The 15723-nt window shown below is 26.5% G+C and overlaps 2 protein-coding genes and 1 long non-coding RNA gene across 6 annotated transcripts; 1 reads left to right on the plus strand and 2 right to left on the minus strand.

The window, feature by feature from the left end:
- Positions 1 to 1709: 1709 nt before the first annotated feature.
- LOC105198338 lies at positions 1710 to 6424 on the minus strand. 3 transcript variants are annotated; one of them, XR_005575939.1, is made up of 10 exons: positions 6228 to 6424; positions 5266 to 5385; positions 4577 to 4694; positions 4196 to 4457; positions 3987 to 4103; positions 3814 to 3904; positions 3503 to 3654; positions 3207 to 3339; positions 2067 to 2184; positions 1710 to 1955 (listed from the first exon to the last, which is right to left on the minus strand). XR_005575939.1 is itself a non-coding variant. In XM_039455566.1 (9 exons), exons 1-9 carry the CDS (start codon positions 6393 to 6395, stop codon positions 3065 to 3067), a joined length of 1185 nt encoding a protein of 394 aa, XP_039311500.1. In that variant the 5' UTR covers positions 6396 to 6424; the 3' UTR covers positions 2975 to 3064. The 3 variants fall into 3 exon arrangements, 2 of the variants coding, with proteins under 2 accessions (XP_039311500.1, XP_039311499.1); XM_039455566.1 differs by lacking the exons at positions 1710 to 1955; positions 2067 to 2184 and adding an exon at positions 2975 to 3115 and having other exon boundaries at positions 4577 to 4667; XM_039455565.1 differs by lacking the exons at positions 1710 to 1955; positions 2067 to 2184 and adding an exon at positions 2975 to 3115.
- A 36-nt stretch (positions 6425 to 6460) lies between these two features.
- Positions 6461 to 9469, plus strand: LOC120359137. The gene is made up of 2 exons (XR_005575947.1): positions 6461 to 6595; positions 6656 to 9469. It is a non-coding gene; the product is annotated as an uncharacterized LOC120359137 (long non-coding RNA).
- Positions 9470 to 10459: 990 nt separating this feature from the next.
- LOC113004033 lies at positions 10460 to 15576 on the minus strand. Of its 2 annotated transcripts, XM_039455570.1 has the most exons (12): positions 15154 to 15576; positions 14866 to 14998; positions 14557 to 14783; positions 13899 to 14476; positions 12937 to 13056; positions 12180 to 12297; positions 11799 to 12060; positions 11599 to 11715; positions 11437 to 11527; positions 11126 to 11277; positions 10828 to 10960; positions 10460 to 10744 (listed from the first exon to the last, which is right to left on the minus strand). In XM_039455570.1, exons 4-12 carry the CDS (start codon positions 14064 to 14066, stop codon positions 10694 to 10696), a joined length of 1212 nt encoding a protein of 403 aa, XP_039311504.1. In that variant the 5' UTR covers positions 14067 to 14476; positions 14557 to 14783; positions 14866 to 14998; positions 15154 to 15576; the 3' UTR covers positions 10460 to 10693. The 2 variants fall into 2 exon arrangements, with proteins under 2 accessions (XP_039311504.1, XP_039311505.1); XM_039455571.1 differs by having other exon boundaries at positions 11467 to 11527; positions 13899 to 14783.
- Between the last annotated feature and the right edge of the window lie 147 nt (positions 15577 to 15723).

Here is a 15723-nt window from a genome sequence, read left to right on the forward strand (position 1 = left end):
GATGCTACGAAGCATCTCTATGATCCGTTTTTCTCTATTCCAAAAAAACTATAAATGTTTTTTTGATTAAATTAAATTTTATAACTTTAAAAATAAACATTGACACATTTTTATTAAATATATATCTTCTTAATTTTACTTAAAATACTCTTTTTTATAAGAAAAGTTTGTGTTTTTTATATAATTGTTTTTTATTTACTACAATATGCAATTACATAATAGTTTTGTAGATATTCAAATAAATTATATTTTTAAATTTAGTTAAAATGTTTTCGAATTTAAGAATTTGTTTTTCTTTTATGTGCTAAAAGTTAAGGAAAAAATTAATCTCAAACAACGATTAATTAGAACTATCAATGAAATTTTAATGATTTTTTTTATTATTGTTATTTATACATATATGACAAAAAATATTTAATGATAGTAAGAAAGCTTTCTTCGGTCGCAGCTAGGTCTTAGTGCTTATATTTATTTGTGTGATTTTGTATACTTCTTCGAATTCAACCAGAATGTGCGTCGAATTAATTCCCGTCGTAACAAAGCATGTCGAATAGGAATTAATAATATCATTATTTATATTAAAGTGATTAATTTTATATAATAATTGAAGTTGATTTGCATTGATATACCCATTCTCCCCTAAAAAAACTGTAAGAAATTTATTACGAAAAATAACACCCCACCCAGGGTTCGAAACTGGCACTTTCGGAATTTCCGGTCCCGGTGTCTTACCACCTTTACCACTGGGGCACAGTGATGTTTCAGGGGAGAATGTGTATATAGATGCAAATCAGCATTAATTATTATATTAAATTAATCAATTTAATATAAATAGTGATATTACTAATTTGTATTCGACATGCTGTGTTACGACCGGAATTAATTCGGCGCATATTCTGGTTGAATTCGAAAAAGTATATAAAATCACGCGAATAAATATAAGCACTAAGACCTAGCTGCGACCGAAGAAGGCTTTCTTACTATCATTGTGTTGTTACACTATCGGTCCAAACATATTTGTAATTTAAAAAAATATTTACCCGAAACAAATTAATGGATGTAGTTGTCACTCCATCCAGCAACATACAGTATACCAATACTTTAACCTTAGCTAGTATCATTTGAGAGAATCTTCAAAAGAAAAATAATGTTATTTTATTTTTATACTACACTTGTTATCTATTATTATATATTTTTTATTATAACTATCTTACAAATACTAACTCCATGGCTTTGCGATGCATGTCCACGGCACAAATTAATTCTTTATAAATTAATTTCTTTTTCTCCAAGTTACTTTTTTGTGTTAAAATTTGGAATGTCATTGCTCGTTTGATACGGGTACTGAAAAAAAATTCTTCTGCCATAAGCTACACAATTTTCTTAGTTTTTCTATATTTCTATATTTTTTTATTTTTTATATTTGATTTTAATATTGTACCTGGCAATTCTAAACATTTTGCACGCATATTGCAAGTAAACTATGAATATTCCTCCTATCGCTAATGCTGCATTAGACTTTAGGATAAGGGCCACAATTGCGTGAAATAATATTAAATAGAAGTATTTTTCCTGATCGACGAAATATTCAGTCATAAGCGGCAATAAGGGATGTGATCGTGTTTCGTGGGAAATAAGATATCGAAAATTTTCGATAAAGTGCATAGGAAGTTAACATAATTACGGCAAGTATAATAATTGTTAGAATAAGTAAATCGGTAGTGCAGAGTGAGACACACTATTATTGTTACAAAGTACATATATTTGACAATGATACAAAGAGGTTTAGAAATGCACGCAGCAGCGTGTGTATACGTGGGTACAAGAAGACGCGGAAAACGAAAGTGCGCAGACGCGCAACGTAAGAAGATCGATCCATCGATCTAAGCCTCTAGGAAGTAGTGCCACCACAACAAAAAACTACGGCGCGGAACATTTATCCCCAACATTAACAACTGGAAAAAGATTTAAAAAACATTTTACTCGATAAATGAGTTTATTATAAATTGCTAAATAGTTTTCAATCTTAATATATAAGCTATATGTAATAAAAGCAATTGACTTACTAGAAAAAAAAATTGTGTAACGTTTTGCATAAGTGCCATATTTTTCTGAAATACTGACTTCATTCTCATCAGTTAGTTGGTTGTAAATATGCTACACTTGCTCCAACAATTATTTTATCTGCATTTTAATAAAATTTAATGTTAAATTTTTCTTTTGGGGGAAATATGTTGTATAATTACAATGATTGCTAAAAATATGTTATGAAACGATATAATTTTTTTATTTTGTAATTAGATGCCCGTACCAGTGAATTAAAACTATTCACATACCTGAAATGAGATGAAAATCGTTAAAATACTAAAAAACAAAATTAATTAGAATTGAACGAGTTTAGATTATTGATAAGGCCATAGACCAACTATGAGTAACAAAAGTAATATGTAAAGAGCAGATCATTTCTCTATGAACATGCACATGCGTGTAACAGTGAAGAGACTAGTGTCTATTTTCTTCTTTCGACCGGTCAGTTTTGTATTTCACTCCTTTATTTGTTCAATTTAAATTTTAATGTAAATTGCCTAATTTAATGTAAAATGTCATAAAATATTGTGAGATCAAGAAAATACTTGATCTATGGATTAGTTCGATTGATTGATATAATATAAATGAATAATTATAACTTAGGAAAGTAAAATGTAAATGTATTTCTTGATGAAAAAGAAAAATACGCGCATGCGTATTTTCAGTAGCGCTCTTTATCGTGTCGCATTCGTTTTATGAACTTAGAAATTTATTCTTTTAAAAAAGGGATAAATAATCAGTTTGAAAGGTTATAACAGTAATTTATTGTAGTTTTTTATTGTTATTAAATCTATTTATTAATGTTCTAAACACAATTTTTTTTTATATATTTTTGTATTTTTATAATACTATATTTTTCTCTATAATTAAATATAACGTATCTTTGTTTTTTTTTTATATAATATCCAATGTTATTTGTTTATAATAAATTTTATTACATGTTATTTTATAGTATTTGTAATTAATTTATTGTATATCAATGTACAGAATGAAGAACAGTGAAATACGACAGTATGGTACTGATTAACTGCAATAAGATGGTTTTTTTTTATTTTTTTATTTTTTGTCGTTTAAAACGTATATTACATATAATATATACATTTAGCAAAATATTTTACCGTAGCTGCGCCTTCTAATGATCCCACAAACAATCCAGCAATATTCATATTGAATGTCTTGGTACCTCTTTGTAATAGAAATAGTATCAACTTCTGTATATGTAATGGAGCTATATACCACTGAATCTTATACCTGTGTGTGAAAAGAAATTATTAATTAAAAGAAGATGAAAAAAATTTAGACTAATTTTTAACACATGCATATTTGCTTTCTGATTGTTGTCAATGACAATTTTTGTTATTGTTAATAATGTGCTGCGGGACGAATATAATTATTATTCAAATATATATCTTACACGGTGACAAATAAATTATTATTATGATCTATAATTTGTTGTGCAAAATAGTTGGCCATCATTATGTACACCAATGTAGTAAGTGCATATAGTATCGGAGTTAAAAGCTGCATAATATCTTCATTATATCCAAATGATACCATCTGAAAAATCTAAAATACAAGCACATTCAAGATCTTAGTAATGTCAAATAAAGCTATGACTAATTGAAATTATCAATGATTTGTTAGAGCAATTAGAGTTACCAACAAATTTTATTGTTTGTTACAATGTTAATTATAAATATAAGATAAGAGAAAGGCAATATTTACCCGAAACATATTAAGAGTCATGCTAGTCACCCCAGCTATTATCAAAAGAGAGAACATTATTTTAAACCTGGATATTATCAAATCAGAGAAGCTTTAAAAGAGGAAAGAGATATTATTGTACGCGTATTCTACACTTTTTATTGATTATTATAATTACTATAATAAATACTAACTTCATAGCTTTGCGATGCATATCTACTGCACAAATTAATCCTTTGTAAATTAAATTTTCTTTCTCCGTGCTGTTTTTTCGTAAAGTATCGTACGTTATTGCTTGTTTAATACGATAACTGTAAATGATTCTTTGCCAGGATTATATAATTCTCTTTGGTTGCCCAATTTTTCAAATTTTGTACATCTGTTTTTATGTTTATTCTCGTACCTGGCGATTTTAAACATTCCACACGCATGTTGTTGATAAAATATGAACATTGTTCCTGTTCCTAATATTATGGTAACTCCTAAACCAGTGGCCGCGTTTGCATGGCACAATATTAAATAAAAATGTTTTTCTTGATCGATGAAATATTCAGTCATTAACGGCAATGAATAATGTCCGGTTGCATTTCTTAAGAATTGGATATTGAAAATTTGTGGAAATAATGCGTATAAAATTAAAATGGATATACATGATATGGCAAACACTGAGAAAGAAAAACAAAGAGAAGAATATTTAAAATTATTATGCTCAACGAGTATGTTTATTACAAATCTCGTTAACTAGTTTTTATAAGTATATATTGCGTAAAAGCAATTGTCTTACGTAATGATAGGAGTGTATAACGTTTCGCATAGCTACTGTACTTTTTTATAATATTGATTTCATTCTCATCAGTTAACTCGTTACAGATATCCTGTAGTTGTTCCAACAAATATTTTACCTTTCAACACAATTCTGTTGTTTGGTTTTTAGTTAAAATTGGAAAAGATTATGTTTACATTGTCGTGTATCATAATAGTATATTTTGATAATATTTATTTTTATGTGTAAAGCAATATGCAGGGTTCGTAAAGAGTCAGACAGGTAAAATATCTTGTAAACAAAACATTAGAGAAAAAGTATTTCATACAAATGTTAGAATAAACTAAAATCAGATCAAACAATAATAAAATTAATTTTTTTTAATTTTACCCCTCTAAATGTTCTGCATATATAAATATTAAAATAGAGGTATCAACAAAACAATGGTTTTTATATTTATAAGGTATTTTATACTTAATTCAAACATATATGGCCATAAAGTATAAAGTATCAATAAACTATTGGTTATTCAAGAACTTTGTCTTAATATTTTAATATCTACCATAATATTTTTATTTTTAATATGTAAAATAATCAGAGGAATCATATTATATAAAAAAAAATCGTATATGATTTCCATGTGTTATTTTTGAAATATTTTACCGGTCCGATATTTTTTTCTCAATCCGTACAATTATTGTTTTACTTACAATATCAGTATTAATGCTAAACGAAATGTATTTGATTGCAAATATTGTATAACATAATGCAGAAGAGAGAACGTTGATAAGCAAATCCAGAGTACATTTTAAAGTCACAAATACTGTAAGCTGCAAAAAAGAATTTTATAAAACAAATTGGACTGAAATTATTATTTCTTTCATACATACCGTGAAAATTATTCATTCGGAGTTTATAATCGACTGTTTTTTAAAGTAATTAAAATTTTTTATGTGATTTTATAATTTCTAATTCTTCAAATTACGCGCTGTTACTGTGAATCTTGAAATATAGCTCTAAAATTGAATCAGTATGAATAGCATGAATATCAATATAATAGCGTTCTTCACTGGGCAGAAATAAATGCACACTGTGATCTTATTGAGTTCAAGCGTCACTGCTCGAATGTACTGAAAATAGGAATTTCTTGTAGAGTTCTAGTTAAATATCTGTGTTCTCTGTACCGATTTGTAGCACATATTTTGCCGTTATATTTGATAAAAATTGAATTAATTTATTATTAATTTATTTCGATTAAATTTAAGACTTGTATTTCAAGACCAAAAGCAACAGCACACAGTTTGAAGAATTAGAAAGTGGACATAAAGTAACATAAGAAATATTATTAAACACTAAGGGTCTACTGTCTATTATTTGATTTCTTTTTTCCGTTTGAATTTGTAATATGAAAAGTAATAATTTAATATAAAAAGATAGAGCAAAAATTAAATTTTACATAATTAAGAATTTTAAACCATTTTATATTTTTTGTTCCACAATATATGATGAATTTACTCGTAAAATAAATTGATATAAATACAAAGATAGCAACAACAATATTATAGGTTTATTATAGTTTTTGACATATCTAATTGCGATATTCAAGTCGCAACAAATTAAAATTTAATATTTCATTTATTTTGCTGTAATATCATTAAAAATATTAACATACCTGAACTAAAATAAAACTTGCCAAAATACCAATACATAAAATTACTTGAAGTCGTACGATTTTAGATTGTTGATAAGGCCATAAACCAATTGTGAGTAATAAAAACCGATTTAGACCAACATTCAAAGAGTCGGCACAGATCATTTCCTTATGAGCGTTGGTATACATTTGATAAAGAAATAATCCGTTCAAGTATTCTCTTCTTTTTCTTTGTCGATTGATTCTATAGCTTCTTAATTTTTTTTTTTTATTTAAGTTTTCATACAAATTGTCTAATTTAATGTAAATGTAAGGCGGTATGAACGAAGGCAGTACCACCGTGAGATTGGAACACTTGGTAATTTACACCTTTATTTGAAAAAAGGCATGTGAGTGGTTCGATCGATTAATTCAACTATAGAATAATGTAACAGGTGTTTATTTTCCAGAAAAAAGAACTTTGTGAAGGGACTTGTGCGGCAGTGGACTGCGCATGTGTATTTCTATCCCTTCCAATGTAACATGTTTCAACGTTCCTCATTCTAGTGCGTGCTGTTTTAAGTTTCGTTTGCCTCTTCAGAGAATTACCAACTGTTCAGCTTGAAATATCAAAGATTAACGATATATATTAATAACAAATATGTCATAATTTTTAACTTATATTGTGCAATATACTTACTGCTTTGTAAGTATTGCCTTTTGTATTTTCCTATACAATTAAGAGTTAGTCCTTACAATACATAGAAATTATCAATTACCTAATTGTTTGTGTAGTTTATGGCATATAATTTGCGATTAATTAGTTTCTTCTTTATCATTATTTTACTCTACTCTTAACTGATCAGTTTTGTGTTAATTTTGCGTAGAATGAAGAAGAGTGAAATACGATATTGCGGTACTCATCAACTATAATAAGAATTGATTTTTCTATTCTCTTTTAAATTATGTCTCGTTTAACACATATTTTGAAATGTACATAGTTTCTTACTGTAGCAGCATTTTCTAACGATCCAGTCATTAATCCATCAAGATTCAAAGTAAATGCCTTGTTACCTCTTTGCAAGAGAAATAATAGCATCTTTTGTACTTGCAACGGAGCTACGTACCACTGAACGTTATATCTAAATTATGTAATGAATTAATGACTCAAAAATATAAAGAAATAAATGTATAAGTTTACCATTTGTTTTTTGACTTAACTACATTAACTCTATATTTGATTGCGTCGATCTATATGAGAAATGCACTCATGCATTTATATAAATATTGTTCTTACACGGTGACAAATACTTTGTTATTGTTATCCATAATTTCTTGCCAAAAATAGTTGCATAGGATTATATAATTGACATCGATGATACAAAATATTACGTGTAGAATAAGTTCCGCAGCATCATGTCTATTTGATATTAACTGGAAAGTCTAAAGTATAAACTCATTCAAGATCTTGCACTAACAAAAACTTTTTGCAATTAAAAGAACATATTGTATTGAAATTAATTATTTTTACTTAAATATTTATTTGGTTTAAAAATATTTTATTTTTCTTAATATTATTATTATTTGTCTGTGGAAAATAGACTTTTTTTAAGGTCAAATGTGAAATATTTTAAAATAAAGACATATTTATTTAAGAACAATATAGGTGGAATATACATACACAGGTATGACACAAGAATAATATATAATAATAATAAAATAGATTTTTTAATTAGATAGAAATTTTTTTATTTTATAAAAATTACTTTTGATATAAAATCATTTATTTCTTTTTGTGCAAACAAAATTTTTTAAATATTTTTATATATTTTTTTAATAAGAGTACGTTGACCATTATATGATGAACACAAATAATTGACAAGTCCTAACCTTGTCTGGTTAAATTGGTTCTGGGTGCTGAAATAATATTTTGTGCACGATTTTACATACAATTTCTAATTCTTTCAAATTGTGCCCCGTTACTTTTCATTTCAAATAACTCTTAAATTAAATTAATGGTAATATCTATGAATTAAATTGATTTATTTAATTTTATAGATGCTACGAAGCATCTCTATGATCCGTTTTTCTCTATTCCAAAAAAACTGTAAATTCTTTTTTGATTAAATTAAATTTGATAACTTTAAAAATAAACATTGACACATTTTTATTAAATATATATCTTCCTAATTTTATTTAAAATACTCTTTTATATAAGTAAAGTTTTTTGCTTTTTATATAACTGTTTTTTATTTATTACAATATGCAATTACATAATAGTTTTGCAGATATTCAAATAAATTATCTTTTTATATTCAGTTAAAATGTTTTCGAATTAAAAAATTTTTTTTTCTGTGTTCTAAAAGTTAAGTGAGATATTAATTTCAAACGACGATTACTTAGAACTATTAATGAAAATATAATGACTTCTTTTATTATTGTTATTTATACGTATAAGATAAAGACAAAAAATATTTACCCGAAACAAATTAATGGATGTAGTTGTCATTCCATCTACCAACATATAGTATACCAATACTTTAATCTTAGCTAGTATCATTTGAGAGAATCTTCAAAAGAAGTATAATGTTATTTTATTTATATACTACACTTGTTATCTATTATTATATATTTTTTATTATAACTATCTTACAAATACTAACTCCATGGCTTTGCGATGCATGTCCACGGCACAAATTAATTCTTTATAAATTAATTTCTTTTTCTCCAAGTTACTTTTTTTCGTTAAAATTTGAAATGTCATGGCTTGTTCGATACGGTAACTGAAAAATAATTCTTCTGCCATAATTACACAATTTTTTTAGTTTTTCTATATTTCTATATTTTCTTTATTTTTCATATTTGTTTTTAATATTGTACCTGGCATATTCTAAACATTCCGCACGCATATTGCAAGTAATCTATATTCCTCCTATCGCTAATGCTGCAGTAGACCCTATGATAAGAGCCACAGTTGCGTGAAATAATATTAAATAAAATATTTTTTCTGACCGACGAAATATTCAGTCATAAGCGGCAATAAGGGATGTGATCGTGTTTCGTTTATGGGAAATAGGATATCGAAAATTTTCGTATAAAGTGCATAGGAAGTTAACATAATTACGGCAAGTATAACAACTGTTGGAATAAGTAAATCGGTAGTGCAGAGTGAGACACACTATTATGGGTACAAAGTATATATATTTGATAATGAAACAAAGATGTTTAGAAATGCACGCAGCAGCGTGTGTATACGTGGGTACAAGAAGACGCGGAAAAAGAAAGTGCGCAGACGCGCAACGTAAGAAGATCGACCCATCGATCTAAGATTCTAGGAAGTAGTGCCACCACAACCGAAAACTACGGCGCGGAACATTTATTCCCAACAATAACAACTGGAAAAAGATTTAAAAAGCATTTTACTCGATGAATGAGTTTATTATAAATTGCTAAATAGTTTTCAATCTTACTATATAAGCTATTGTAATAAAAGCAATTGCCTTACTAAAAAAAAAAATTGTGTAACGTTTTGCATAAGTGCCATATTTTTCTAAAATACTGATTTCATTCTCATCAGTTAGTTGGTTGTAAATATGCTACACTTGCTCCAACATTTATTTTATCTGCATTTTAATAAAATTTTATGTTAATTTTTTCTTTTGGGGGGAAATATGTTGTATAATAACAATGATTGCTAAAAATATGTTATAAAACGGTATAATTTTTTTATTTTGTAATTAGATGCCCGTACCACAGAATTAAAACTATTCACATATCTGAAATGAGATGAAAATCGTTAAAATACTAGATAATATAATTAATTAGAATTGAACGAGTTTAGATTGTTGATAAGGCCATAGACCAACTGTGAGTAACAAAAAGTAATATGTAAAGAACAGATCATTTCTCCACGAACATGCGCATGCGTGTAACAGCGAAGAGACTAGTGTCTATTTTCTTCTTTGGACCGGTCAGTTCTGTATTTCACTCCTTTATTTGTTCAGTTTAAATTTTAATGTAAATTGCTTAATTTAATGTAAAATGTTACAAAATATTATGAGATCAAGAAAACACTTGATCTGTGAATTAGTTCGATTGAGTGATATAATATAATTGAACAATTATAACTTAGGAAAGTAAAATGTAAATGTATTTTTTGATGAAAAAGAAAAATACGCGCATGCGTATTTTCAGTATCGCTCTTTATCGTGTCGCATTCGTTTTATGAATTTAGAAATTTAATCTTTTAAAGAAGGGATAAATAATTAATTTGAAAGGTTATAACAGTAATTTATTATAGTTTTTTATTATTATTAAATACATTTTTTAATTTTTTAAACATATTTTTTTTTATATATTTTTGTATTTTTGTAGCTTTATATTTTTCTCCATAATCAATCTTAACGTATCTTAGTTTGTCTATTTTTTATGTAATAGCCAACGTTATTTGTTTATAATAAATTTTATTACATGTTTTTTTATAGTATTTTTAATTAATTCATTGTACGTCAATGTATAGAATGAAGAACAGTGAAATACGACAATATGGTACTGATTAACTGCAATAAGATGGTTTTTTTTGTTTTTGTCGTTTAAAACACATATTACATATAATATATACATTTAGCTAATATATTTTTACCGTAGCTGCGCCTTGTAATGATCCCACAAACAATCCAGCAATATTCATATTGAATGTCTTGGTACCTCTTTGTAATAGAAATAGTATCAACTTCTGTATATGTAATGGAGCTATATACCACTGAATCTTATACCTGTGTGTGAAAAGAAATTATTAATTAAAAGAAGATGAAAAAAATTTAGACTAATTTTTAACACATGCATATTTGCTTTCTGATTGTTGTAAATGACAATTTTTGTTATTGTTAATAATACGCTGTGGGACAAATATGATTTTTTCATTCGAATATATATCTTACACGGTGACAAATAAATTATTATTATGATCTATAATTTGTTGTCCAAAATAGTTGCCCATCATTATGTACATCAATATAATCATTGCGTATATTATGGGAGTTAAAAGCTGCATAATATCTCCATTATATCCAAATGATACCATCTGAAAAATCTAAAATACAAGCCCATTCAAGATCTTAGTAATGTCAAATAAAGTAATGACTAATTGAAATTATCAATGATTTGTTAGAGCAATTAGAGTTACCAGCAAATATTATTGTTTGTTACAATGTTTATTATAAATATAAGATGAAAGAAAGGCAATGTTTACCCGAAACATATTAAGAGTCATGCTAATCACCTTAGCTATTATCAAAAGAGAGAACATTACTTTAAATCTGGATATTATCAAATCAGAGAAGCTTTAAAAGAGAAAAGAGATATTATTCTACACTTTTTATTGATTGTTGTAATTACTATAATAAATACTAACTTCATAGCTTTGCGATGCATATCTACAGCACAAATTAATTCTTTGTAAATCAAATTTTCTTTCTCCAAGCTGTTTTTTTGTAAAGTATCGAACGTTATTGCTTGTTTAATACGATAACTGCAAATGATTTTTTGCCAGGATTATATAATTCTATATGGTTGTCCGATTTTGTACATCTGTTTTTATGTTTATTCTCGTACCTGGCGATTTGAAACATTCCACACGCATGTTGTTGATAAAATATGAACATTGTTCCTGTTCCTAATATTATGGTAACTCCTAAACCAGTGGCCGCGTTTGCATGGCACAATATTAAATAAAAATGTTTTTCTTGATCGATGAAATATTCAGTCATTAACGGCAATGAATAATGTCCGGTTGCATTTGTTAAGAATAGGATATTGAAAATTTGTGAAAATAATGAGTATATAATTAAAACGGATGTACATGATATGGCAAACACTGAGAAAGAAAAACAAACAGAAGAACATTTAAAATTATTATGCTCAACGAGTATGTTTATTACAAATCTCGTTAATTGGTTTTTATAAATATATATTGCGTAAAAGCAGTTGTCTTACGTAATAATAGGAGTGTATAACGTTTCGCATAGCTACTGTACTTTTTTATAATATTGATTTCATTCTCATCAGTTAACTCATTACAGATATCCAGCAATTGTTCCAACAAATATTTTACCTTTCAACACAATTCTGTTGTTTGGTTTTTAGTTAAAATTGGAAAAGATTATGTTTACATTGTCGTGTATCATAATTTATATTTTGATAATATTTATTTTTATGTGTAAAGCAATATGCAGGGTGCGTAAAGAGTCAGACAGGTAAAATATCTTGAAAATAACATGAAAACATTTGAGAAAAAGTATTTTATACAAATGTTGGGACAAACTAAAATTAGAACAAACAATAATAAAATTAATTTTTTAAATTAATCTTTCAAATTATAAGGTTATTGCTATTTTTTAAAATAAAGTTACTTGATTTTTTTTTAATCTTACCCCTCTAATTGTTCTACATATATAAATATTAAAATAGAGTTATCAACAAAACAATAGTTTTTATATTTATAAGATATTTTATACTTAATTCAAACATATTTAGACATAAGGTATAAAGTATCAATAAACTATTGGTTATTTAATAACTCTGTCTTAATATTTTAATATCTACCATAATATTTTTAATTTTAATATGTAAAGTAATCAGAGGAATCATATTATATAAAAAAAAATCATATATGATTTCCATGTGTTATTTTTGAAGTATTTTACCGGTCCGATATTTTTTTCTCAACCCGTATAATTATTGTTTTACTTACAATATCAGTATTAATGCTAAACGAAATGTATTTGATTGCAAATATTGTATAAACTAATGCAGAAGAGAGAACGTTGATAAGCAAATCCACAGTACATTTTAAAGTCACAAATACTGTAAGCTGCAAAAAAGAATTTTATAAAACAAATTGGACTGAAATTATTATTTCTTTCATACATACCGTGAAAATTATTCATTCGGAGTTTATAATCGACTGTTTTTTAAAGTAATTAAAATTTTTTATGTGATTTTATAATTTCTAATTCTTCAAATTACGCGCTGTTACTGTGAATCTTGAAATATAGCTCTAAAATTGAATCAGTATGAATAGCATGAATATCAATATAATAGCGTTCTTCACTGGGCAGAAATAAATGCACACTGTGATCTTATTGAGTTCAAGCGTCACTGCTCGAATGTACTGAAAATAGGAATTTCTTGTAGAGTTCTAGTTAAATATCTGTGTTCTCTGTACCGATTTGTAGCACATATTTTGCCGTTATATTTGATAAAAATTGAATTAATTTATTATTAATTTATTTCGATTAAATTTAAGACTTGTATTTCAAGACCAAAAGCAACAGCACACAGTTTGAAGAATTAGAAAGTGGACATAAAGTAACATAAGAAATATTATTAAACACTAAGGGTCTACTGTCTATTATTTGATTTCTTTTTTCCGTTTGAATTTGTAATATGAAAAGTAATAATTTAATATAAAAAGATAGAGCAAAAATTAAATTTTACATAATTAAGAATTTTAAACCATTTTATATTTTTTGTTCCACAATATATGATGAATTTACTCGTAAAATAAATTGATATAAATACAAAGATAGCAACAACAATATTATAGGTTTATTATAGTTTTTGACATATCTAATTGCGATATTCAAGTCGCAACAAATTAAAATTTAATATTTCATTTATTTTGCTGTAATATCATTAAAAATATTAACATACCTGAACTAAAATAAAACTTGCCAAAATACCAATACATAAAATTACTTGAAGTCGTACGATTTTAGATTGTTGATAAGGCCATAAACCAATTGTGAGTAATAAAAACCGATTTAGACCAACATTCAAAGAGTCGGCACAGATCATTTCCTTATGAGCGTTGGTATACATTTGATAAAGAAATAATCCGTTCAAGTATTCTCTTCTTTTTCTTTGTCGATTGATTCTATAGCTTCTTAATTTTTTTTTTTTATTTAAGTTTTCATACAAATTGTCTAATTTAATGTAAATGTAAGGCGGTATGAACGAAGGCAGTACCACCGTGAGATTGGAACACTTGGTAATTTACACCTTTATTTGAAAAAAGGCATGTGAGTGGTTCGATCGATTAATTCAACTATAGAATAATGTAACAGGTGTTTATTTTCCAGAAAAAAGAACTTTGTGAAGGGACTTGTGCGGCAGTGGACTGCGCATGTGTATTTCTATCCCTTCCAATGTAACATGTTTCAACGTTCCTCATTCTAGTGCGTGCTGTTTTAAGTTTCGTTTGCCTCTTCAGAGAATTACCAACTGTTCAGCTTGAAATATCAAAGATTAACGATATATATTAATAACAAATATGTCATAATTTTTAACTTATATTGTGCAATATACTTACTGCTTTGTAAGTATTGCCTTTTGTATTTTCCTATACAATTAAGAGTTAGTCCTTACAATACATAGAAATTATCAATTACCTAATTGTTTGTGTAGTTTATGGCATATAATTTGCGATTAATTAGTTTCTTCTTTATCATTATTTTACTCTACTCTTAACTGATCAGTTTTGTGTTAATTTTGCGTAGAATGAAGAAGAGTGAAATACGATATTGCGGTACTCATCAACTATAATAAGAATTGATTTTTCTATTCTCTTTTAAATTATGTCTCGTTTAACACATATTTTGAAATGTACATAGTTTCTTACTGTAGCAGCATTTTCTAACGATCCAGTCATTAATCCATCAAGATTCAAAGTAAATGCCTTGTTACCTCTTTGCAAGAGAAATAATAGCATCTTTTGTACTTGCAACGGAGCTACGTACCACTGAACGTTATATCTAAATTATGTAATGAATTAATGACTCAAAAATATAAAGAAATAAATGTATAAGTTTACCATTTGTTTTTTGACTTAACTACATTAACTCTATATTTGATTGCGTCGATCTATATGAGAAATGCACTCATGCATTTATATAAATATTGTTCTTACACGGTGACAAATACTTTGTTATTGTTATCCATAATTTCTTGCCCAAAATAGTTGCATAGGATTATATAATTGACATCGATGATACAAAATATTACGTGTAGAATAAGTTCCGCAGCATCATGTCTATTTGATATTAACTGGAAAGTCTAAAGTATAAACTCATTCAAGATCTTGCACTAACAAAAACTTTTTGCAATTAAAAGAACATATTGTATTGAAATTAATTATTTTTACTTAAATATTTATTTGGTTTAAAAATATTTTATTTTTCTTAATATTATTATTATTTGTCTGTGGAAAATAGACTTTTTTTAAGGTCAAATGTGAAATATTTTAAAATAAAGACATATTTATTTAAGAACAATATAGGTGGAATATACATACACAGGTATGACACGAGAATAATATATAATAATAATAAAATAGATTTTTTAATTAGATAGAAATTTTTTTATTTTATAAAAATTACCTCTTATATAAAATCATTTATTTTTTTTGTGCACCAAAATTTTTTAAATATTTGTTATATATTTTTTTAATAAGAGTACGTTGACCATTATAGGATGAACA

Source organism: Solenopsis invicta, chromosome 12 (assembly GCF_016802725.1).
Source record: "Solenopsis invicta isolate M01_SB chromosome 12, UNIL_Sinv_3.0, whole genome shotgun sequence".
Classification (NCBI taxonomy): Eukaryota; Metazoa; Arthropoda; class Insecta; order Hymenoptera; family Formicidae; genus Solenopsis; species Solenopsis invicta.